This window comes from Pagrus pagrus, assembly GCF_965226575.1.
Source record: "Pagrus pagrus genome assembly, chromosome: 9".
Classification (NCBI taxonomy): Eukaryota; Metazoa; Chordata; class Actinopteri; order Spariformes; family Sparidae; genus Pagrus; species Pagrus pagrus.
In genome coordinates this window covers 26,897,079-26,913,937 of record NC_140193.1, presented here as the reverse complement: position 1 = coordinate 26,913,937, position 16,859 = coordinate 26,897,079, and the positions used below count along the sequence as shown (strand labels likewise).

The following is a 16,859-nucleotide window of genomic DNA, read 5'->3' as shown; positions in this document are numbered from 1 at the left end:
AAGTTGTGTTACTCTAGATTTATAACAGACTGAAGCTTCTGACTGAGGTTAGTAACAGATTATATTAGTAAGGTAGCTAAACTGTGCTATTACCCTAACTGAACTAACTGTGAGTTACATGATCCACAGCTCTTTACATGGTGACCAGGCGTTAGGTAATAGCCACATGTTGATTTAATCAAAGCAGAGACTGCTTCATTCATAGTTACAATACATCAGGATAAGATTGTTGTTAAAAACGTTTTTCTGCAGTTTTTTGATAGCCATAATGTGTAGCTTTGTTGTTTTATAGCACAGTTAATAATCAGGGGAGCAACAACCACAAATTAACTAAAGCACCCATTTGGAGAAATCATTAAGTTATCATCACAGGTCATATGAGGTAGATGTGTTGTATATGGTTGCAGTCTGCTTGTCCATGCATCTCCCATAGACTACAATAGAACTGGCACCATGATGTTGGAATGGGTGCTGTAAGCTCAGTGTTAAGTGGAAGCAGACCATCACAGAAAACAAACTACATTTTCACTGCACACAAAGAGCTTTATGGAGAAATCTTGGCCCCAAGAAAATACTTTTTGAAAACTTTTACTTCATTTTAGTCCCATGTCTCTATTTGGAAGTCAATAACAGACAAATAACACAATTCACAGTATACATGTGTGTATTAAATACAAAAATGAAAAAAAAGTGGTTTACAGGCATCCAATATCATCAAAGAAGAAGTGAGTGGTTGTCCTTGAATTTGGTATCATGCTCTGAAAATCAGTACAACAAGCTCACCTCTTACATTTCTGACAGTGAACCAAGTCCAGGTGCATTCAGATAAATCAACGAAAACATGCCCAACAAAACATGACAGTTAAACGGAAAAAATCTACACAGCCAGGTTGCTCATCCACTGGTTGGGAAAGTTCTGTAAAGTATGCAAAAATAAATGTTTTCCAGATCTTGAAAGGATTAAGAATTGACTATGTATTTTAAGCAGTTGTTACAGCTCTAATCAATTCATATCATGTGATTTAAATCAGTCATAGCCAGAACATGTGAAGTAACCTTACTGAGTTAAATCAGTGTTCTTTGTAGAAAACATCTAAAGTCAAATTTAACATTAAATCACGTGAAGTCAAGTCCAAATCAAACAATCATAGCTGTAACATCAAATATAAGTGAGATGAAACACAAATTCATCTGTTTCTGTATCACAGAATCCATTTTTATAACATAACATTTCATAACATTTAACATGCTGGTAAGTAACGAGGTGATGGCTGTCCCTGTCCTCAGTGTTCCAGTGCCATTAACATGATTGATTAATTAATGTTGGATACAGAATCTGCAAGTCCATCTGTAATTGGACAGATGTTTCTCTCTGATAGCAGCTGCAGAAACACACTACAAAATATAAATGTTCTTTAAACAATGTATTTGTTCACTTAGCTGTTAAATTATAGATTTTGGAAATGCCATCCGCAAGTTTCATTCAAATAGAATAGATTCGGCAGGTCCACCTGTCTGTGAGTGCAATTAGTCTTTTTACGAGGTACATTTCAGAGTCTCACAGTGGCCTTAATGCTGCTCAGAGACCAAGTGAAATGATTATGGTGATAAATATCAGCCTCGAATATTGATTGCTAACATTGGCTGTCTTGTTACTTGAAGTGAGGTGAGAACAGGGACAGAGAGCGAGGAGACAGTGTCATAACAAGTGACATGTGACACATTCATACTGCTATACTGTAAATAATATAGTGTTTCCAGGAGAGACTCTTCTCACAGTTTGGGAGTGTCAGTGGGAGCCAGCGGCGCCCTGCCCCTCAGGAAACGAGGTGGTATGTTTCTGTCACTATCACCTCCTGCAGAGTCAACATCGAAGCTCAGGTTAGGAATGTCATGATCACACAAGACTCAAAGTGTTTTCATACCAATATCTCATTATCATGACAGACAAGTGAAGTGCTATTACAGTGCAACTGCAATAGATCTGTGTCTGTATTCGTTTTGCGCAGCACAGTTTCTCTTCCACTGAGATTAGTGACAAAAATAACTGTAAAGTCTGCCACTTCACAGCTAATTATTCATTTCACAGTTCAGCATCAGGGGTTTTGGTGATGTGTTATATTAAAAACAAAGCCCATTTGTCAGTTAAAAACATACAACACAATGTTTTCCAAAGAACAAAAGAACAACAAATATTCGACTGTGTGCTTACTGTCTGTTCAAAATATGCTGAATGTGCAAATAGCAGCTCTAAAGAGACACCCTGGCTCTTTAACTCCAGGGGACTGATGCCAAAACCAGACAGCTGTTAGATATAGTTTACATTTTTCTGCTGAAACTCGACTGTAACTGCTGACAGTTTGCTGGTCATTCACACACATGGACCCAGAAATGCACAGAATATCGTAATTATCTGTGTTTGATAGAGGCCGTTTCAATCCCAGATTGATGTTGAGACATATTATAGGGGAATTCCAGTATTTCTAAACGTGGGCCCTCTATCTTCATGTGTTGGTGTGTAAATAATTCATGCTTCCCAAAAGTTCTGGGATCGGTCCGGCTGGCAGCCGCAACTCAGCTGCAATGGCTGCAATGTAATCCTTTGGGGCAACTCCGACTGTCAAAGTTACGTCCACCAAGTGCTTGATTTTTGTCTCTGGCCGAGGTTGTTATTCTAAGTGTCTGACAACATTACGGAAACAATTCATTTTGTTTTACAATAAGAACAGAAACACAAGGCTCACTGAAGGAGAAGTCTTGCTCTGAAAATCTTGCAAGGTGAGTTGGTACATTGATGCCTCATCTACGTCGTCACAATCATCTTGATATTTGAAACAAATTCTTGCCAGGAGTTCCTCAAGGTAAACTCTGAACACTCCTCTCCGACTCTAACTCATGTTTCCACTGTCTTCCTGCAACAACGCACCTCTCACAAGATTTCAGAGCGAGACTTCTCTTTTAGCGAGACTTGATTCTACTCTGTAACAAAAAGGTCTCTCTCTGGAGGAATCGTTTCTGTAATACTGTCAGACACTTAAAATAACAACCTCAGCCTGTCAGTGCCAAAAAACAAGCACCTTTAGCACACATAACTTTGACAGTTGGAGTTGTCCCAAAGGATTACATCGCAGCCTTTGTAGCTGCGTTGCAGCTGCCAGCTGAGGCGATCTGCTGGACCGATTCCAAAAGCTTTGGTCAGTATGAATCATTTACACAGCCGAACATGTAGATAAAGGACCCAGGTTTAAAAATACAGCAATTCCCTTTTCAGGATATTTCTTGACTCATGTTGTGGGGATTGGTTGTGTTGCCTTCTTGTGCAGTTCTATCATTTCTTTTCCATTGGGTCAGAGTCACTGGCCTGTGAACTGAGACTTTTATACTACTGTCTGGGATAGATTCGCCCTACTGCTTTACAACCGCCCTGCAACCCAACCCGACACCGACCCCACTATCCAGCTATGAAATATGATCCTCCACCTATGATTGGCCGAGGGCTGTTTTCGGGATGGTAGGAGGGCAGGCGGGGCCGAGTGGGGATGAACAGATGAGCAGACAGACAGACAGACACGGGATTATTAGCATTGAACTGAATCATTTGGACATCCCCCGAATTTCCAAGCTCTAATCCTGATCAGATAGGAACACAGCTGCTGCCCGACCGACCTCCTGCTGTCTGCGCTTACTTGCTACAGTATCGAACTCATACACGCAAACACGCACAAAGTGCGGGCACACACAGTACCCAATCAGCTGTCTGAAACCGTGACGAGCGCTCTGTGCTCATTTGCTGTTAAACTGTTTTATCTGAGTGAACAAATTTAACTCTGCTACTGTACCAAAGATGACTGTAAGCTTGTGAGTGTCAGAGCCAAAGCAAACACTAATACAGAGCAGCTGGCAGGGAAGGAATTTTAATCTTAAAGTATGGTTTGAAAATAGAATAATAATCCAGATATCCCAAAAGCTGACAAGGCCAGCGGCAAAGAATTCTGGCTGCCATTTAATGTCAATCTGTAGCTACAAATAGCCTGGTTGGTCCCTAAACACCATTTAATCAAAACACACAGTCATTTAGCAAGTTGACAATGTGCGTTTACATTTAAATGCAAAAAGATCGAGCAGCCAGAGCATTAGAGAGAGATAAATCAAATTAGTTCAAAGAGCAAGAAAACAAAATAACTATGTTAACCAGAGAACAGAGGTGGTTCCTCAGACGTTGCTAGGGCTGGAAAATAATTTGATATTTCTGTACATTGATCATAATGTGTCATTATTTTACGAAATTCTGTTCTGTTAATTGCTACATGGGTATTTGAGGTTTTAATTGTGTGAACATCAAATTCACATCGATAAAACAGTCCCGTCACAGGCTGTTATGTAACATGAGCGTTTGATCATATCACATGATTCTCATCAGCAGATGGGGTTTGCCCAGTTGTCGTGGATTTGCAGATGTTTATTTATTTATTTATCTATTTATTCATTTATTTATTTATTAGGACATTTGTGGATGAAGACGTGATCCAAGTTTCAGAACAAGCTAACAAACATGCTGTGATGGGATTGTTTTCTCAACCAGTGTTTCTGAGGTCATGATTGAACTTTGTACTTCAAGTATCCAAAGTAAAATTACTCATTATGCAAAATACTTTGAGTGTGTTAAATTATTATTGTCTCATTAAAATGTAAGCACACTGTGGGCTAAATCATTTTGGCCTTAGTTAAAACACTGCCTTACATATATGAGTTTACTTAATTTAGTTTCAATAAGTAGGTCAAAGTCTGCTTTGTGTGAAACCAGTTGTTACGTTTAGAGTTTAGCAAGAGACAACTTTCTCACCCCCCAGCATTTCCAAGTGGTATCGTTGTCTGCACCGCTGTTGCAATGACAACAAAACATACGTTTATTTAATCATTTAGTCCATAATATAGATGTAAAAGCAGACAGAAGCAGACAGAAATGGTGCCAGGCTGGCAACCTGATGGGATCACCTGTTAACCTTCTTATTCCCGGGATAGTTTGTGCCTGGTGGCTGGTGATAGTGAGGTATATAGGAAAACAATCTAAACACTGATGATTTCATTATTTTACAGCTATTACAATATGCAATCAACATTTACTTATTAATGATACGTTACGCAAAAAATGCGTCTATTGCCAGTTTAACTAAACTTGAGAAAACAGGTTCAAAAAACTGAAATTATTCAGTTGAATCAAAAACTGTTCCATCACACGCATCAACGTTACAAACTAATTTGATTTCCTTTAACATTTTCTCATGTTAAAGAGTGCGTTCTTTATCTCACACAAAAAAACAACTGCAGCTGTTCCTGCTGGAGCGACTTTGTTCCATTTAGCATTCAGCATTTAGAATAAAAACAATATGTGAAAGTGAATTGTGATTGAACCCTTTACAATAAATTCATGCGACACATCATTTGATGTGTGAGAACTTTGTCTGAAAATAAAAACTAAACAAAATCTTAAGTTTAATTAACTTGAAATAAATAAAACTTTTACTTTTACTTTTTTTTTTTTAGCATTTTAATGTAGGATTAATGATACTATATTAAGTATTATTTAAGTAGCTTTATGCACTTAATGTACTGGGTATCTTAATCTTTATATTTAAGATAATCGGATGCGTTGTATTTAATATCATGAATCTGTGGTAACTAGAAATTATAGCTGTCAAAAATAAAGGTAGTGGAGTAAAATTCCTCTAAACTGGAAGTGGAAATGGAAATACCTGAAAAAATGTATATATACTTGAATCGTTGTTCCCAGTAAATTTCTACCATTGCATTTGTCAGTTGTCATAAATCTGTAAAATGATACAGGAGGGGATTAATATTCATATAGATGCTGTACTGCCCTCAGCCATATAGCCCAGACCTGTACTGTATCTTGCTAGAACATCAGGTTAGTAAGAATTGTGCACCGCAAGCCACCCATGCACACACACCACCCCCATGCCACTCTCCACCCAGGTGAGGTACTTACATGTAGCTTAAGTGGTGACCCAGTGTGTTAGCTCCAGCACCCTGCCCCTCTACCTCAAATAATCCCTCTCATTGCCATAATCCATTAAGGAGCCCGCCACATCAGCAAAGTCCTCCAGGACCAGGCTGGTGGAGTCCTCACCAGAGGGCAGCTCCGGGTCCGACGCCCAGGGGTGCTGGTAGCGGTCATGCTGGGGGGCCTGGGGTTCATCCAGGGCGGTCTTTCTTGGTCCCTGCAGGAGGGGCTGAAGGGGCTGAGGCTGGGGTGGATCGGACCTCTGGTAGGCCGGTGCTGCATCTTCCACCTGCTGTTCAGTCTGCTGCTCCTTGGCGGTGCCGCCGTCACTGCCACTGCCGCCCTCGCTGCCCTGCGAGGACGGGGCCAGAACATGGTAGAGGCTGGGAAGGCGAATGTCCAGCAGCACGCCACTCTTAATGTAGAGCTTGTTGTTGAGGTTGTAGAGCTTCTCAGCGATGTCGTAGCCCAGCATGACAGAGAAGAGACGGGCGATGTAGCGTTCCTTTGATATTAGCATATAGAGGCGCCGACGACGCCATGAGATGTAGCGGGAGTCTTCCTCTGCTGTCAGGGTCACCTGGGGAGTATGAATGAATATCGTTGTCTTAAAGGTACTAGGGCACACATGTATGCATTTGAGCATACAGATCAACAATATTTCCCGAATCGACAGCTGGTGACCTTAATGCTAAAGGAAATGTTCCTGCAACTGCAGGACTGCTCGCTCGTCAACGGTTACATGCTGCTATTCCGACATGCCGCTATTTAGACAGTGACCTGTAATTGTTGGAATAGCAGCATTAAAGTAATTTTTCAAGCGTCCCACTATTTCGACATTGTGTTTTGTCATAGTCGGAGACATGTCAGAATAGCGGCATGTCTAAATAGAGACATGTCGGAATGGCGGGATGTCGGAATAGCGGGCGGACCCCCTCGTCAACATGGATGTAAACAATATAAACACATGTTTTATGGTTATGGTTATTTGTAACAGGAATACACATTGTGTTTTGGTGTGTAACACTTAATGTGAATGCCTGATTACAAGAACTCTACCTTTGTCAGGGGAAAATGTCAAAATATTTGTCATGTGTCTATAATGTCATGTCAAAGGAATAGTTTGACATTTTGGGAAATTCGGGAAATTTGCCTTCTTGTCTAGGGTTAGATGAGAAGATCAATACCACTCATCTATCACTAACTCATTCGTTAACTAAATCATTAACTAATTAAGCCAGTAAAAATGCCAGATAAATATTGATGAAAATAATCATTAGTTGCAGCTTGACCTTTGTTTGTGCACCTCACTGATCCAATACCCAGCACAGCCTTCTTGTTTGCCAAGCCTGCATGTCCACCATGACCTCTAGGCCTCGTTTCTACTTTAACTGAGCTAATCTTAAGCAACAGGATATGTGAAAGACAAGAGGACAGCTGCTTTCCCTTGTTCAGCTTATCAGTCAGAAGCGGGGTCCGATAGAAGGCAACAAAAGACAACTTGATATCCACGTACGGTTTCTTGTTTCAAATCCGACAATGACGGCACATCAGGTTTAACATTTTACTGCCACACTTCGCACTGATTAAACTGCCGAAACCCATACCTGAAACTTTCCCTCCTCGTTTGGCCTGATAGACTCCCACTCCGGAGAGTCGAGGAACTGGTGGCGGTGGATGTAATGCAGGAACTGGCCCTCCAAAGACACGTTGATCCTAAAAGAGAAATAGAGAGTAAGATACAAGGTTAAAAAGAGAGACGAGGATTAAGATGTGATAATGAGAGCGGGGAGGGAGCTGGAGGTCACTTTGCCAGTGCCAGTCCAAGATCTTGGAGGTAAATATTAGCATGACTATCTCTGTGAGAGAAGCTGTGAACAGATTGAAGAGTTCCTTAAACAGCAAGAGTTTTCTCCTGAGCCAGGATCCCCTCTGCACAAAGGAATCATAGTTTAAGACATTCCTCCCAGAGAAGGAAGCTTTATTTGAAAAGAATGACTTCCGCAGAGTGAGATGACCCAGCACACTAAACACTGAGCCGTCATTGGATTACATCAAAGGTTTCTGTTTTATCCTTATTTCAACTTGAGCTGAATGTTGTCATATCAGGGCTGCTTCGTGTCATTCACCTGACATCTACAGAAAGAAATACATAGAAATCTGCTGTTCTCAAAAAAATATTATGTTCCAGACTTTATTCTCACATTCTCTCAGCAGCTTCTTGTACGGTAGGATTCGCACCGGCAAAGGATATAACTGTTGATAAAACGCTGCTGCTCCGTCTCCTCAGACAGAGTGCCACTGAGGAGAGTGGGGTGCTCTGAATAACCAAACAATAAAATCTGACAGTGCTCTTTATGAACGGTCCAGTTTGTGCAAGAGTGCGCTCTGGCACTATTTATGAATGCACCCTCAGATTAGTTTCTCACGGCATGTGGCTGGCAGCCCACAGTACACTTTTGACATTTTGAAGCTGTGTACAAAAATAATTTATCATATCATTTTCAAAAGACGGGGGTTTTCATCATATAACAGGCAGCGACAATAAAGAAAATTTATTTTTGTTTCTTTAATAAGGCGCCCCTAGTGGCTGGTCCCCGTTATGGGCAGCCACTGGATACAACAAACAACATTTAATTAAAAGTCTAAAGCAAGTCAGAAGTCTAAATTCAAGACTTAAATAGATCATAAATGGTCTAAATGACACTGCTATTCTGTATTCAGATAAATACTTGGTAGAGTATTTGTTCACTATCTTTGTAGCGGTTTAAAACTAGGCTACTACAGGACTATATTTAGACTCTTCATAACATTGGGTGTTAATTAACAGCTATTTTCCTGCGTAGTGAAGTAGGTATTAATTACCTTGTATGGCACGGGTAAGAGTTTCCACTGGAGAGCCCTGCCCTAAAAATGCCACTGTCCTGCTGATATGGTACTTTGTGGCACTAACACTATATGACCAGAAGTATGAGGACACCCCTGTCTTTTGGTTTCGGGCTGCTTTTCTCGTTTGGGCCCCAAAGTCCTGTTTAAAGCAGCTATATGGAGCTTTCATCTTGTGTTGAGTCTGGCGGCCCCTGTGGAGAATAAACATAATACCACTATATATGGATATCTGGAAAATACACAATACTGGTGTATGAGCGTCCTCCTGTAGTAAGGAGCTGTCCGAGTGCTATTTGCACTCCGCCAAAAAAAAATCAACTGAAACCAGACTTTGTTGTCAGAAATCAGTGTGAACATCACTAATACTCTTGTGTCTGAATGGGAGCAAATCCCTGCAGCCAGATTCAAAATCTGATGAACAGTCTTCCAAGCAGAGCGGAGCAGATTAATGCCCATGGCTTTGGAACGAGATGTCCCAACTATCACGTGTCTACATGTCCACATACTTTTGGCCATGTAGTGCAGTCATGCCAAACAGGAGACTGTTGATTAATGAAAAATGCCTTAAGTAACATGTTTAGTAGTAACACACATAACAGTCATTCAGTCTTTAAATCTGAAACAAAAATGATGCATATAACATAACTACCACACCCAAAGAGCCAAAAATCAAGAACTGTGCAGAAAAAAATAATCATTATTATCTTTTTGTTTGTTTCTTGTCCCAGATTTGGCCTGTACACTGAGCTGGTATCAGCGTGGCCAACATTTAATTTAAGGTAAGAGTAGCACAGCGTCCACTCCTCTCTAAAGTACAAAGATATCATTTGACCAGCTGGCAGTGTGCAGAGGCACGGCACACTGGTGAGTCACAGACAAAAATACACTGTTTACAACATTTCTCTTGTGTAGGCTCCAGGACTGTGAAATCTAATGCAGTTCCACTTTGAGGATGTTTGGATGAAGAGGATACATTTCCTGTGACGGTTCCACGCTGCCAACAGCATGAAAGAGACAGAAATAGGGACCCAGCTCCGCAGTTAAAATAGAAGATTGTTTAAAACAATGGCTGCTAGTATTTCTATCACTAAAAGAAGAATTTAAACCAGTAAATACTACAATAGATACCTGTGTTACAAATTAGTGAACACCTTCTGATTAACCTGCAACAACATGCTTCAGCTGTGTCCAGATGAAACGTCATATACTAGTGCTGATAAATATATACAATTATTATTATCTTGATATGAGACTACATATGATCTTAGATTTTGAAAATCATTGTATCATGATATGGCGTAAGTGTTGTCTTTTCCTGGTTTTAAAGGCTGTGTAACTGTAAAGTGATGTCATTTTCAGACTGTTCTACTTGTTCTAGCATTTGTCTTTACCCACTTATTCATTACATTACTGATGATTGTTGATCAAAAATGTCATTGTGTTAGTATTTTGTCAATGTGCCAGTAGTCATCATTGCAGTATTGTCTGAATATCAATGTCAACGTATTTGGTCAAAAATATGGTGTCATTTGATTTTGTTGCTCAGTCCTAGCAAATCACGCAGTGGCGCCCACGAGAGGTGGCCAGAGGGGGCCACGACCAACCTGACAAAAGGCTGTAAGTGTGCAGATAAAATTACCTTTACAGTATCTTACAAATATATAATAAAAAAAAGATATAAATAAAACAATGTTTTGTTACCTCCAGTGCTTTAGCTTGTCACCTTGCTGCAGTGATGTAGAAGTGTACAGGGTGTCAGTACACTGTGATATCACTGGTGTGGTTCTTTGCAGCTATGATCAATATTTTGATTTTTATTAATGGATCAAATGACGTCATATGTAGTGTGAAAGAAATTGTCCATAGGGGTAATACCTACAGGTAATTATCTCCTGACCCTGATCATTTTAGCATCTTTCAGCTCATTGTTTTGGTTTTACAGCCACAACTTGACTGTTTTGACGTACTGCACTCTACCTGATGAGGGACAAAATTAGTGATTAGATAGGACACAGTGACGGGCATTAAGAATAACTATAGTACCTGTACAGAAATAGCCAATCTACTCACTGATAATCGTGTTTGCTCATGTAGGTCATATAGAAGCGTCAGTACTAAACTGAGACTTTAATAGCCAGTTTAGAGTCCCTTGTAGTACATTTAAGTATGTTTACATTGTGGTATCCCTACTTTTTCTCGAGTGTGTTGATTGAATATCGTTGGAGACAGTTAGTGGTGGTGGTTTGCATTATGTAGTACAGGTGTGTAGATGTGCACACACACATGCCCAAATGCACACAGTCCCCACCTCCCAGACAGCAGAAAGGAGAGCTGGTCGATGGGCGTCTTGCCCTCCACGGCGTACGTCTCTCCTGCTTTCAGCACCACCACCTTGTTCTCAAAGGCACCTGAGATCTCCTTGAACACCTGGATGGGCACGCCCAGCGGCAGGTAGACCGCTTGGTAGAGGGAGGTCAGCTCATCACTGCTTATGCCCTCCTGGTGCAGCCGGTAAAGGAGGTGGCAGATCTGAGCCAAGCAGGCCAGCAGCAGAAGCAGGTTCCAGGTGAAGACGTCCAGGCCGCACATTGTCATCCAACCCCACAGGGTCAGGCACCCGAAGGCGGGGGCCAGGAAGCCAAAGATGAAGAGGCACCCGTAGGCCCCACTGCCTCCCATGTAGCCCAGGAACAGGATGGTGTTGCCCAAATGGTATATAGCCCCCTCTGTGTTATTAGTCCAGCCATCGCAGAGAGGGGCAAAGAACAAGCTGTCCACCAGAGTCACGTTCTCTGTACTCATGGTCGAAACTCTTCAATTGACAAGCTGAAGAGAGGCTACTGATGCACAAAAGACCAAAAAAGACTTCTTATCTAACTGAACTTGGCGCTATTTTGGTACCATCAACAGTTGCCACTAGAAGATTTGTTTGAGTAAAAGCTTGATGAAAAATAAACAGTTAATACTGACCAAAAATGTCAGCAGTAAATGTTTGTTCCCTTGGCGTGCAGCGGAAAATTCTTCAATGTGAAGAAGTTCTCACGGCTCTATTTGTTATAGATACACAGCTGGAATGGGTTTCTTCTCTCATTATGCGTCCCTTCCTCTCTCCTCTGGCTTCTCCCACCGTCTTTCCCTCCCGAGTCTTCCTGCCGTTTCTCTTGCTGTGCTTTTCTGCCTATTTCTCTCAGCCACTGGCCTGCACTGTAGAGCCAACAGCTGGAAGAGAAGGGATAAGGGAGGAGGGGGGCGTTGATAGAGCCCTAGAAGGATAACCATGTTTGGAATTGAAACCCAAGGAGGAAAGAGTTGTGGACAGAAAGCAGGCCTGCTACTTAACATAACAGAAAGAGAGAGGGAGAGAGGCAGGAAACGGGAGGGAGGCGAGGGACTGTGACAAATATCTCTGAGAGTGTCACACACCAGAAAAAAAAATCTCAATCCCGAGCTACAACACAGTTCTTCCTTTGCCCAAACTTCATAAGTTCAGTTTACTCTCAGGGGAGCTGCTCGGCTGGTGCATATTTAGAGACACTGAAATAAGTAGGATGACGGCGCAGGTCAGATTTCAGGTATAAACACCCACCACCACCACCTAACATATACGACTGTCCTCTCAGCCACGATGACTCACAGCTCACAGGGAAAAGTCTGTCTCAGTTCATCAGAAATGTCTCTTCTCTGATCCTTTTTTATTAGAGCAAGACAATAAACAGACAATGTTATAATGGAATACATACTGTCAAAATAAAGAAAAACAAAGACAAATGTATATTAAGCAAAATTATGGCCCTATCAGGAAGCAGATTTACACTAATGAGGCACATGAGCAAAAGTAAAGATATCATGTTGAAACATTACTTTGGTCAAAGAGTAGTTGGGTGAAATCTTAAAGTATCTGATGTACCCAAGTACAATTCTTAAGTAAATGTACGAAGTTAAATTGCATCAATGTTAATATGAAGCAGTAATCTTCTGGGAACGACTGAAGTTGGCAGACTTAAAAAGGAGAAAAATACATTATATAAGCTGTGTGACAACTGAAAACTGAGACATGGTATTCTCTGTCTTGCTATTATAAGTTCACATTAATTGATTAATTTACTGATCCGGCAGCATGAAATCATGAACTCATTTAAGAGCAGAAAGCAAGATGGTCTTCTAAATTTAGTATTTTTCTTTGTTTCAGTTGCATGCTTTATTACAAATGTGGTTGTAGACATGAGAGTGACAGGTTAGTTATGTGAATTGGTGTTTTTTGTAAAATCATTTGAAAACATGTTTTTAATTCTGATATAATTGGTGTCTGGTAAACATGCTGATGGAGCATGACAACACACTAAAATCTTCATCTTTACAAGTTTGATAATTGTAACTTCAGGACAGATGAATAATAGTTACATCTACTTGTTGCCAGCAGGTGTTCACATTAGGCTGGTCTTGTCACATAGGTGATTCCTTAGTCGACACATTGGGAGTTCAACTTTATTTGGAAGTTACAGTAACCATTACAGCATTTTGTCAGACCAATTTAAATCTTGACTCAACCATCACAAGGTTCCATGTAATCTGGTGAACAGAACTTTGACAACTAGCAAGTTAAATTAATGTCAACATTTTACCAAAAAAAGAAAAAGCTTTGCAGTAACCATTTAGCATTGTCAGGAGCAACACAAGGACTCTTACTACATACCAGTTTACAATAATCCTTATAAAGTGATGTCAATTATCAGTGAGCTCATGCGCCAACAGTTTAGGTGCAGATTTAGCCCATTAAACCATTGCGTTTCCCAAAAGCCAAAAGCAGCTACTAAAGATATCTTAACATCTGACAAACTCAAGTTATGCTAACATTAGAGTGTTTGTCAAGTTCGTTCACACTCGTCTCAACACAGCAAGGACTGGGTGAGGCAAATATGCACAGCCACAATGAATTGGTGTGGTTAAGGATTTGGCCCAGCATACCCAATGAGAAATGCAAATATGCCACTTTAAAAAAAAAAAAAAAAAAAAGTTGGCATGAAAGACGTGGACCAGTTCACACTTCTGCAGAGTTGCTGTAGCTTAGCATTGAATGTGTTGAACTAGATGTCCACTGCCAGGCACACTTCAATATGAGTGACACACTACAGGGGAAGAATGCAGATATGCCAAGTATTGACTTTGCAGGGGCAGGAGTTATTTTTAAGCCTAAGTGCATACCAGGGACAGCAACTGTGGCAAGCAGCCGTTCAGAGAATGGACCTTCAACACAGAACCTTAAGATGAACACAAATGCTGACAAACCAAGTTATTGCATAGGACTTTTATTCAATTTCAAACAGTTTAGATATTCACACATTTTCAAATTCTGAAGACTTTAAAAGAGTGCTTCATCGCCACATTTCCCTTCCAGGTTGAGGTATAAATAAGAGGGAATGAAGGGAATGTCCAGGGTTGTCTTCCACTTTCACAGCAATACACTGCAGGGGAGAGAAACACGAGGTCATTTCTAGTAGTGAAATATGGTACAAATTCAAGCACAAAAGAGACTCACACTGAAGTTCTTTAGGTTAGTTTATGAAATTGTAATGTTAAGACGAAGGCCTGGTTTTATATTCAGCAACAAAAACATGCTTCTTTAGCTAGGGACAAACACAGCCAACAATATCAAGTTCATATTTCCTGCTTTACAAGAGCAAGTGAATATAAACCAACACCAAACAGCCAGGCCTTTAACCTGCTGAAACATGAACTCAGCCACAAGGCTTCGGGTGCATTTTATGCATAGTCATGCAAGCACAAGACAGTTGCCCAACCCCCTGCTTCACCACACACACACACACCACCCATCTCTGCCCAATGTTACATGTTCTAGTCTGAAAGTGCACAATGAGATTAGTTATAGCCAAGAGACACAAGTGACCGAGCAAGAGGAAACTGAAGCTATGAACAACCTACTGAATACAAATCTGGGGTTGGGCATTTACATAGTTCACAGAAAGGGCAGGTGCTCATTAACACACCAGACTGACTCAATACAAGTGGGCCTTAGGTTGTCAGAATACATTCGTCAGCGGCCCATTAACCGGGTAGTGTCTCAGTCTGCTTGTAAAACTGAGCATTCAAGCTTCCCATTCAAAGTTTTAAATTTTACATCAGCGAAAGGAAGTAAGTTGTCACACCAGAAGTAGGATCTTGTGAACGATCACAGGTCATTGCAAACAAACTGCATCCATTTAATTACCCCATGTGTCTGATGCATGTCAAAGGGGAAACCTTGGTGAGCGTTTGATCTAATCAGACTTCACTAACCAAATTTATGCAAACTGAAGGTCAGATTAATGTTGAGGCCAACAGGAAATAAGTCTCATTTAAAAACCTAGAGTTAAAATCCAAAACTTGGCATTACTGATTTTCTTTAAAGCGTCACTGCACCGTTATTCCAGTTTGTACTCAACTCAACAAATCAGCACCAGCTCAGGGATACGTCACGAGGAAATTGGTTGAAGACAAGCTGATGAATAGGTACCCATGTAGTGTGTACTGCATGCATGCGATACTTACCACAGAAAATTTGGAGTATTTAAATCTTGAAGCCAAGCGCCCTCATACACTCTTTATGTGCCTCGATCAGGTCTGTGCACATTCCCTCTCCCTTTTCAATGATGCTACAGGAAACAAACAGGGAAACAATCAAATATTTTCACTTGAAACAAGGAGGCGTTTCTGTCTCTGATCAGGTTCTTACCAAGCATCCCTGACTTTCTTAGTCTCTGGACAAGCGCAGCAGGGCTTTAGGGGCTTCTTCTCAGCGCCCTCAAGAGCAGCAGGCTCCACGCTGGCGGCTGACACGGTCGGCATCTTCTGGCTGAACTGGAGAAATTAGATCATTATTTTAACAAATTGTTTTGCATCAGAACATAAGACCGGCCCTTGTCCAATCACAGGTGTTTCCAATTATCTCACTGGACAAGCACCTGCCCTGGAGGAAATGCACAGGTGTGAATACTCGGATTTCATGTAGTTGCTTAAGTTTCAGGGCCCTGTTCTAGCGCAAAGCCCTCATCGTTATAAGCAACATTTCTTTTGAGACAGCCAAGGTCTGGAGAGAAAAAACAAAACAAAAAAAAAAAAAAAAAAACCACCATGTCAAATGAACAGTCCCAGGATCAAATATCAGGGTATAAAGACTAGTAAAAAGTTAAAACGCTAAGCATACCGGTTCTTCGTGCAGAGGAGGAAGAATTAACCAATTACAATCACCTGTGTGAATGTTTTGATTAAGTTTCTTGTTCCTGTTTGACTGGAGTTTATTCATTTTTATTGATGAATCGATTAAACAGGAAGTTTATCATATTCGTTTAATTATTAAAACACGCTCAACATTCACTGGTTTCTAAGCCCTTGTACGGCTGCAACTATCGCCTTAATTACTCTGCAGATTATCATGATCACTTGATTAAGTAGTTGCATTATACCCATAGGCTGACACGAGGGGGGCTGAACCGATGTACTGTTAGCCAAGATGAAAGCATCAAAACACACAACAAGCAGCACCAAACACAAGTCACTGACAGGACCACGGTTTCAGTGTCTTTAATGTTTGAGTATTTGGTACGCGGATGTGGCCGAACAAACCTGACCAGAAGTGTTTGGCAGATGTGGTTAGCTAGCTTTAGGTAACAGTTAGGAGGCATTGCATAAGGCTCACGCCGGCTAACATGAAGTTAGCTAACGATGGCTAACAGTGGCAGCGCCACAGACGCTAACATGAGGCAGATAAAACTGGTAATTCAATTAACAAAAACCGTAAAGGATGACTTTAAACACATGCTGACTCACGCACTTTCTGTGTTATGTAACTTACTTGTATTGGGGCTGTCGGCGCACGCTCGTAGACTGTTCACCTTCAAAAGGGAAGCAACATGGTGAGGGTGCGCTCACGTGTGCTTTTATACAAAATCAC

At 41.0% G+C, this 16,859-nt stretch overlaps 2 protein-coding genes across 4 annotated transcripts in view; both read right to left on the bottom strand.

Moving 5' to 3' along the window:
• Window positions 1-572: 572 nt before the first annotated feature.
• popdc2 (popeye domain cAMP effector 2) lies at window positions 573-12,105 on the bottom strand. 2 transcript variants are annotated; one of them, XM_084362288.1, is made up of 4 exons: window positions 11,220-12,105; window positions 7,630-7,738; window positions 6,008-6,602; window positions 573-1,856 (listed from the first exon to the last, which is right to left on the bottom strand). In XM_084362288.1, the coding sequence occupies exons 1-3, from the start codon at window positions 11,711-11,713 to the stop codon at window positions 6,057-6,059; spliced, it is 1,149 nt and encodes a 382-aa protein (XP_084218414.1). In that variant the 5' UTR covers window positions 11,714-12,105; the 3' UTR covers window positions 573-1,856; window positions 6,008-6,056. The 2 variants fall into 2 exon arrangements, with proteins under 2 accessions (XP_084218414.1, XP_084218415.1); XM_084362289.1 differs by having other exon boundaries at window positions 6,149-6,602.
• Window positions 12,106-14,201: 2,096 nt separating this feature from the next.
• cox17 (cytochrome c oxidase copper chaperone COX17) overlaps window positions 14,202-16,859 on the bottom strand; it is a 192,135-nt gene continuing 189,477 nt past the window's right edge. The window contains exons 1-4 of one of the 2 annotated variants that reach the window (XM_084362845.1): window positions 16,761-16,859; window positions 15,642-15,766; window positions 15,458-15,561; window positions 14,202-14,373 (exon numbers count right to left, since the gene is read on the bottom strand). In XM_084362845.1, the coding sequence (XP_084218971.1) occupies window positions 15,477-15,561; window positions 15,642-15,754 (198 nt within the window). In that variant the 5' untranslated portion in view covers window positions 15,755-15,766; window positions 16,761-16,859 and the 3' untranslated portion in view covers window positions 14,202-14,373; window positions 15,458-15,476. The remainder of the gene's footprint in view (window positions 14,374-15,457; window positions 15,562-15,641; window positions 15,767-16,760) is intronic. The other variant, XM_084362846.1, reaches the window with a different exon arrangement.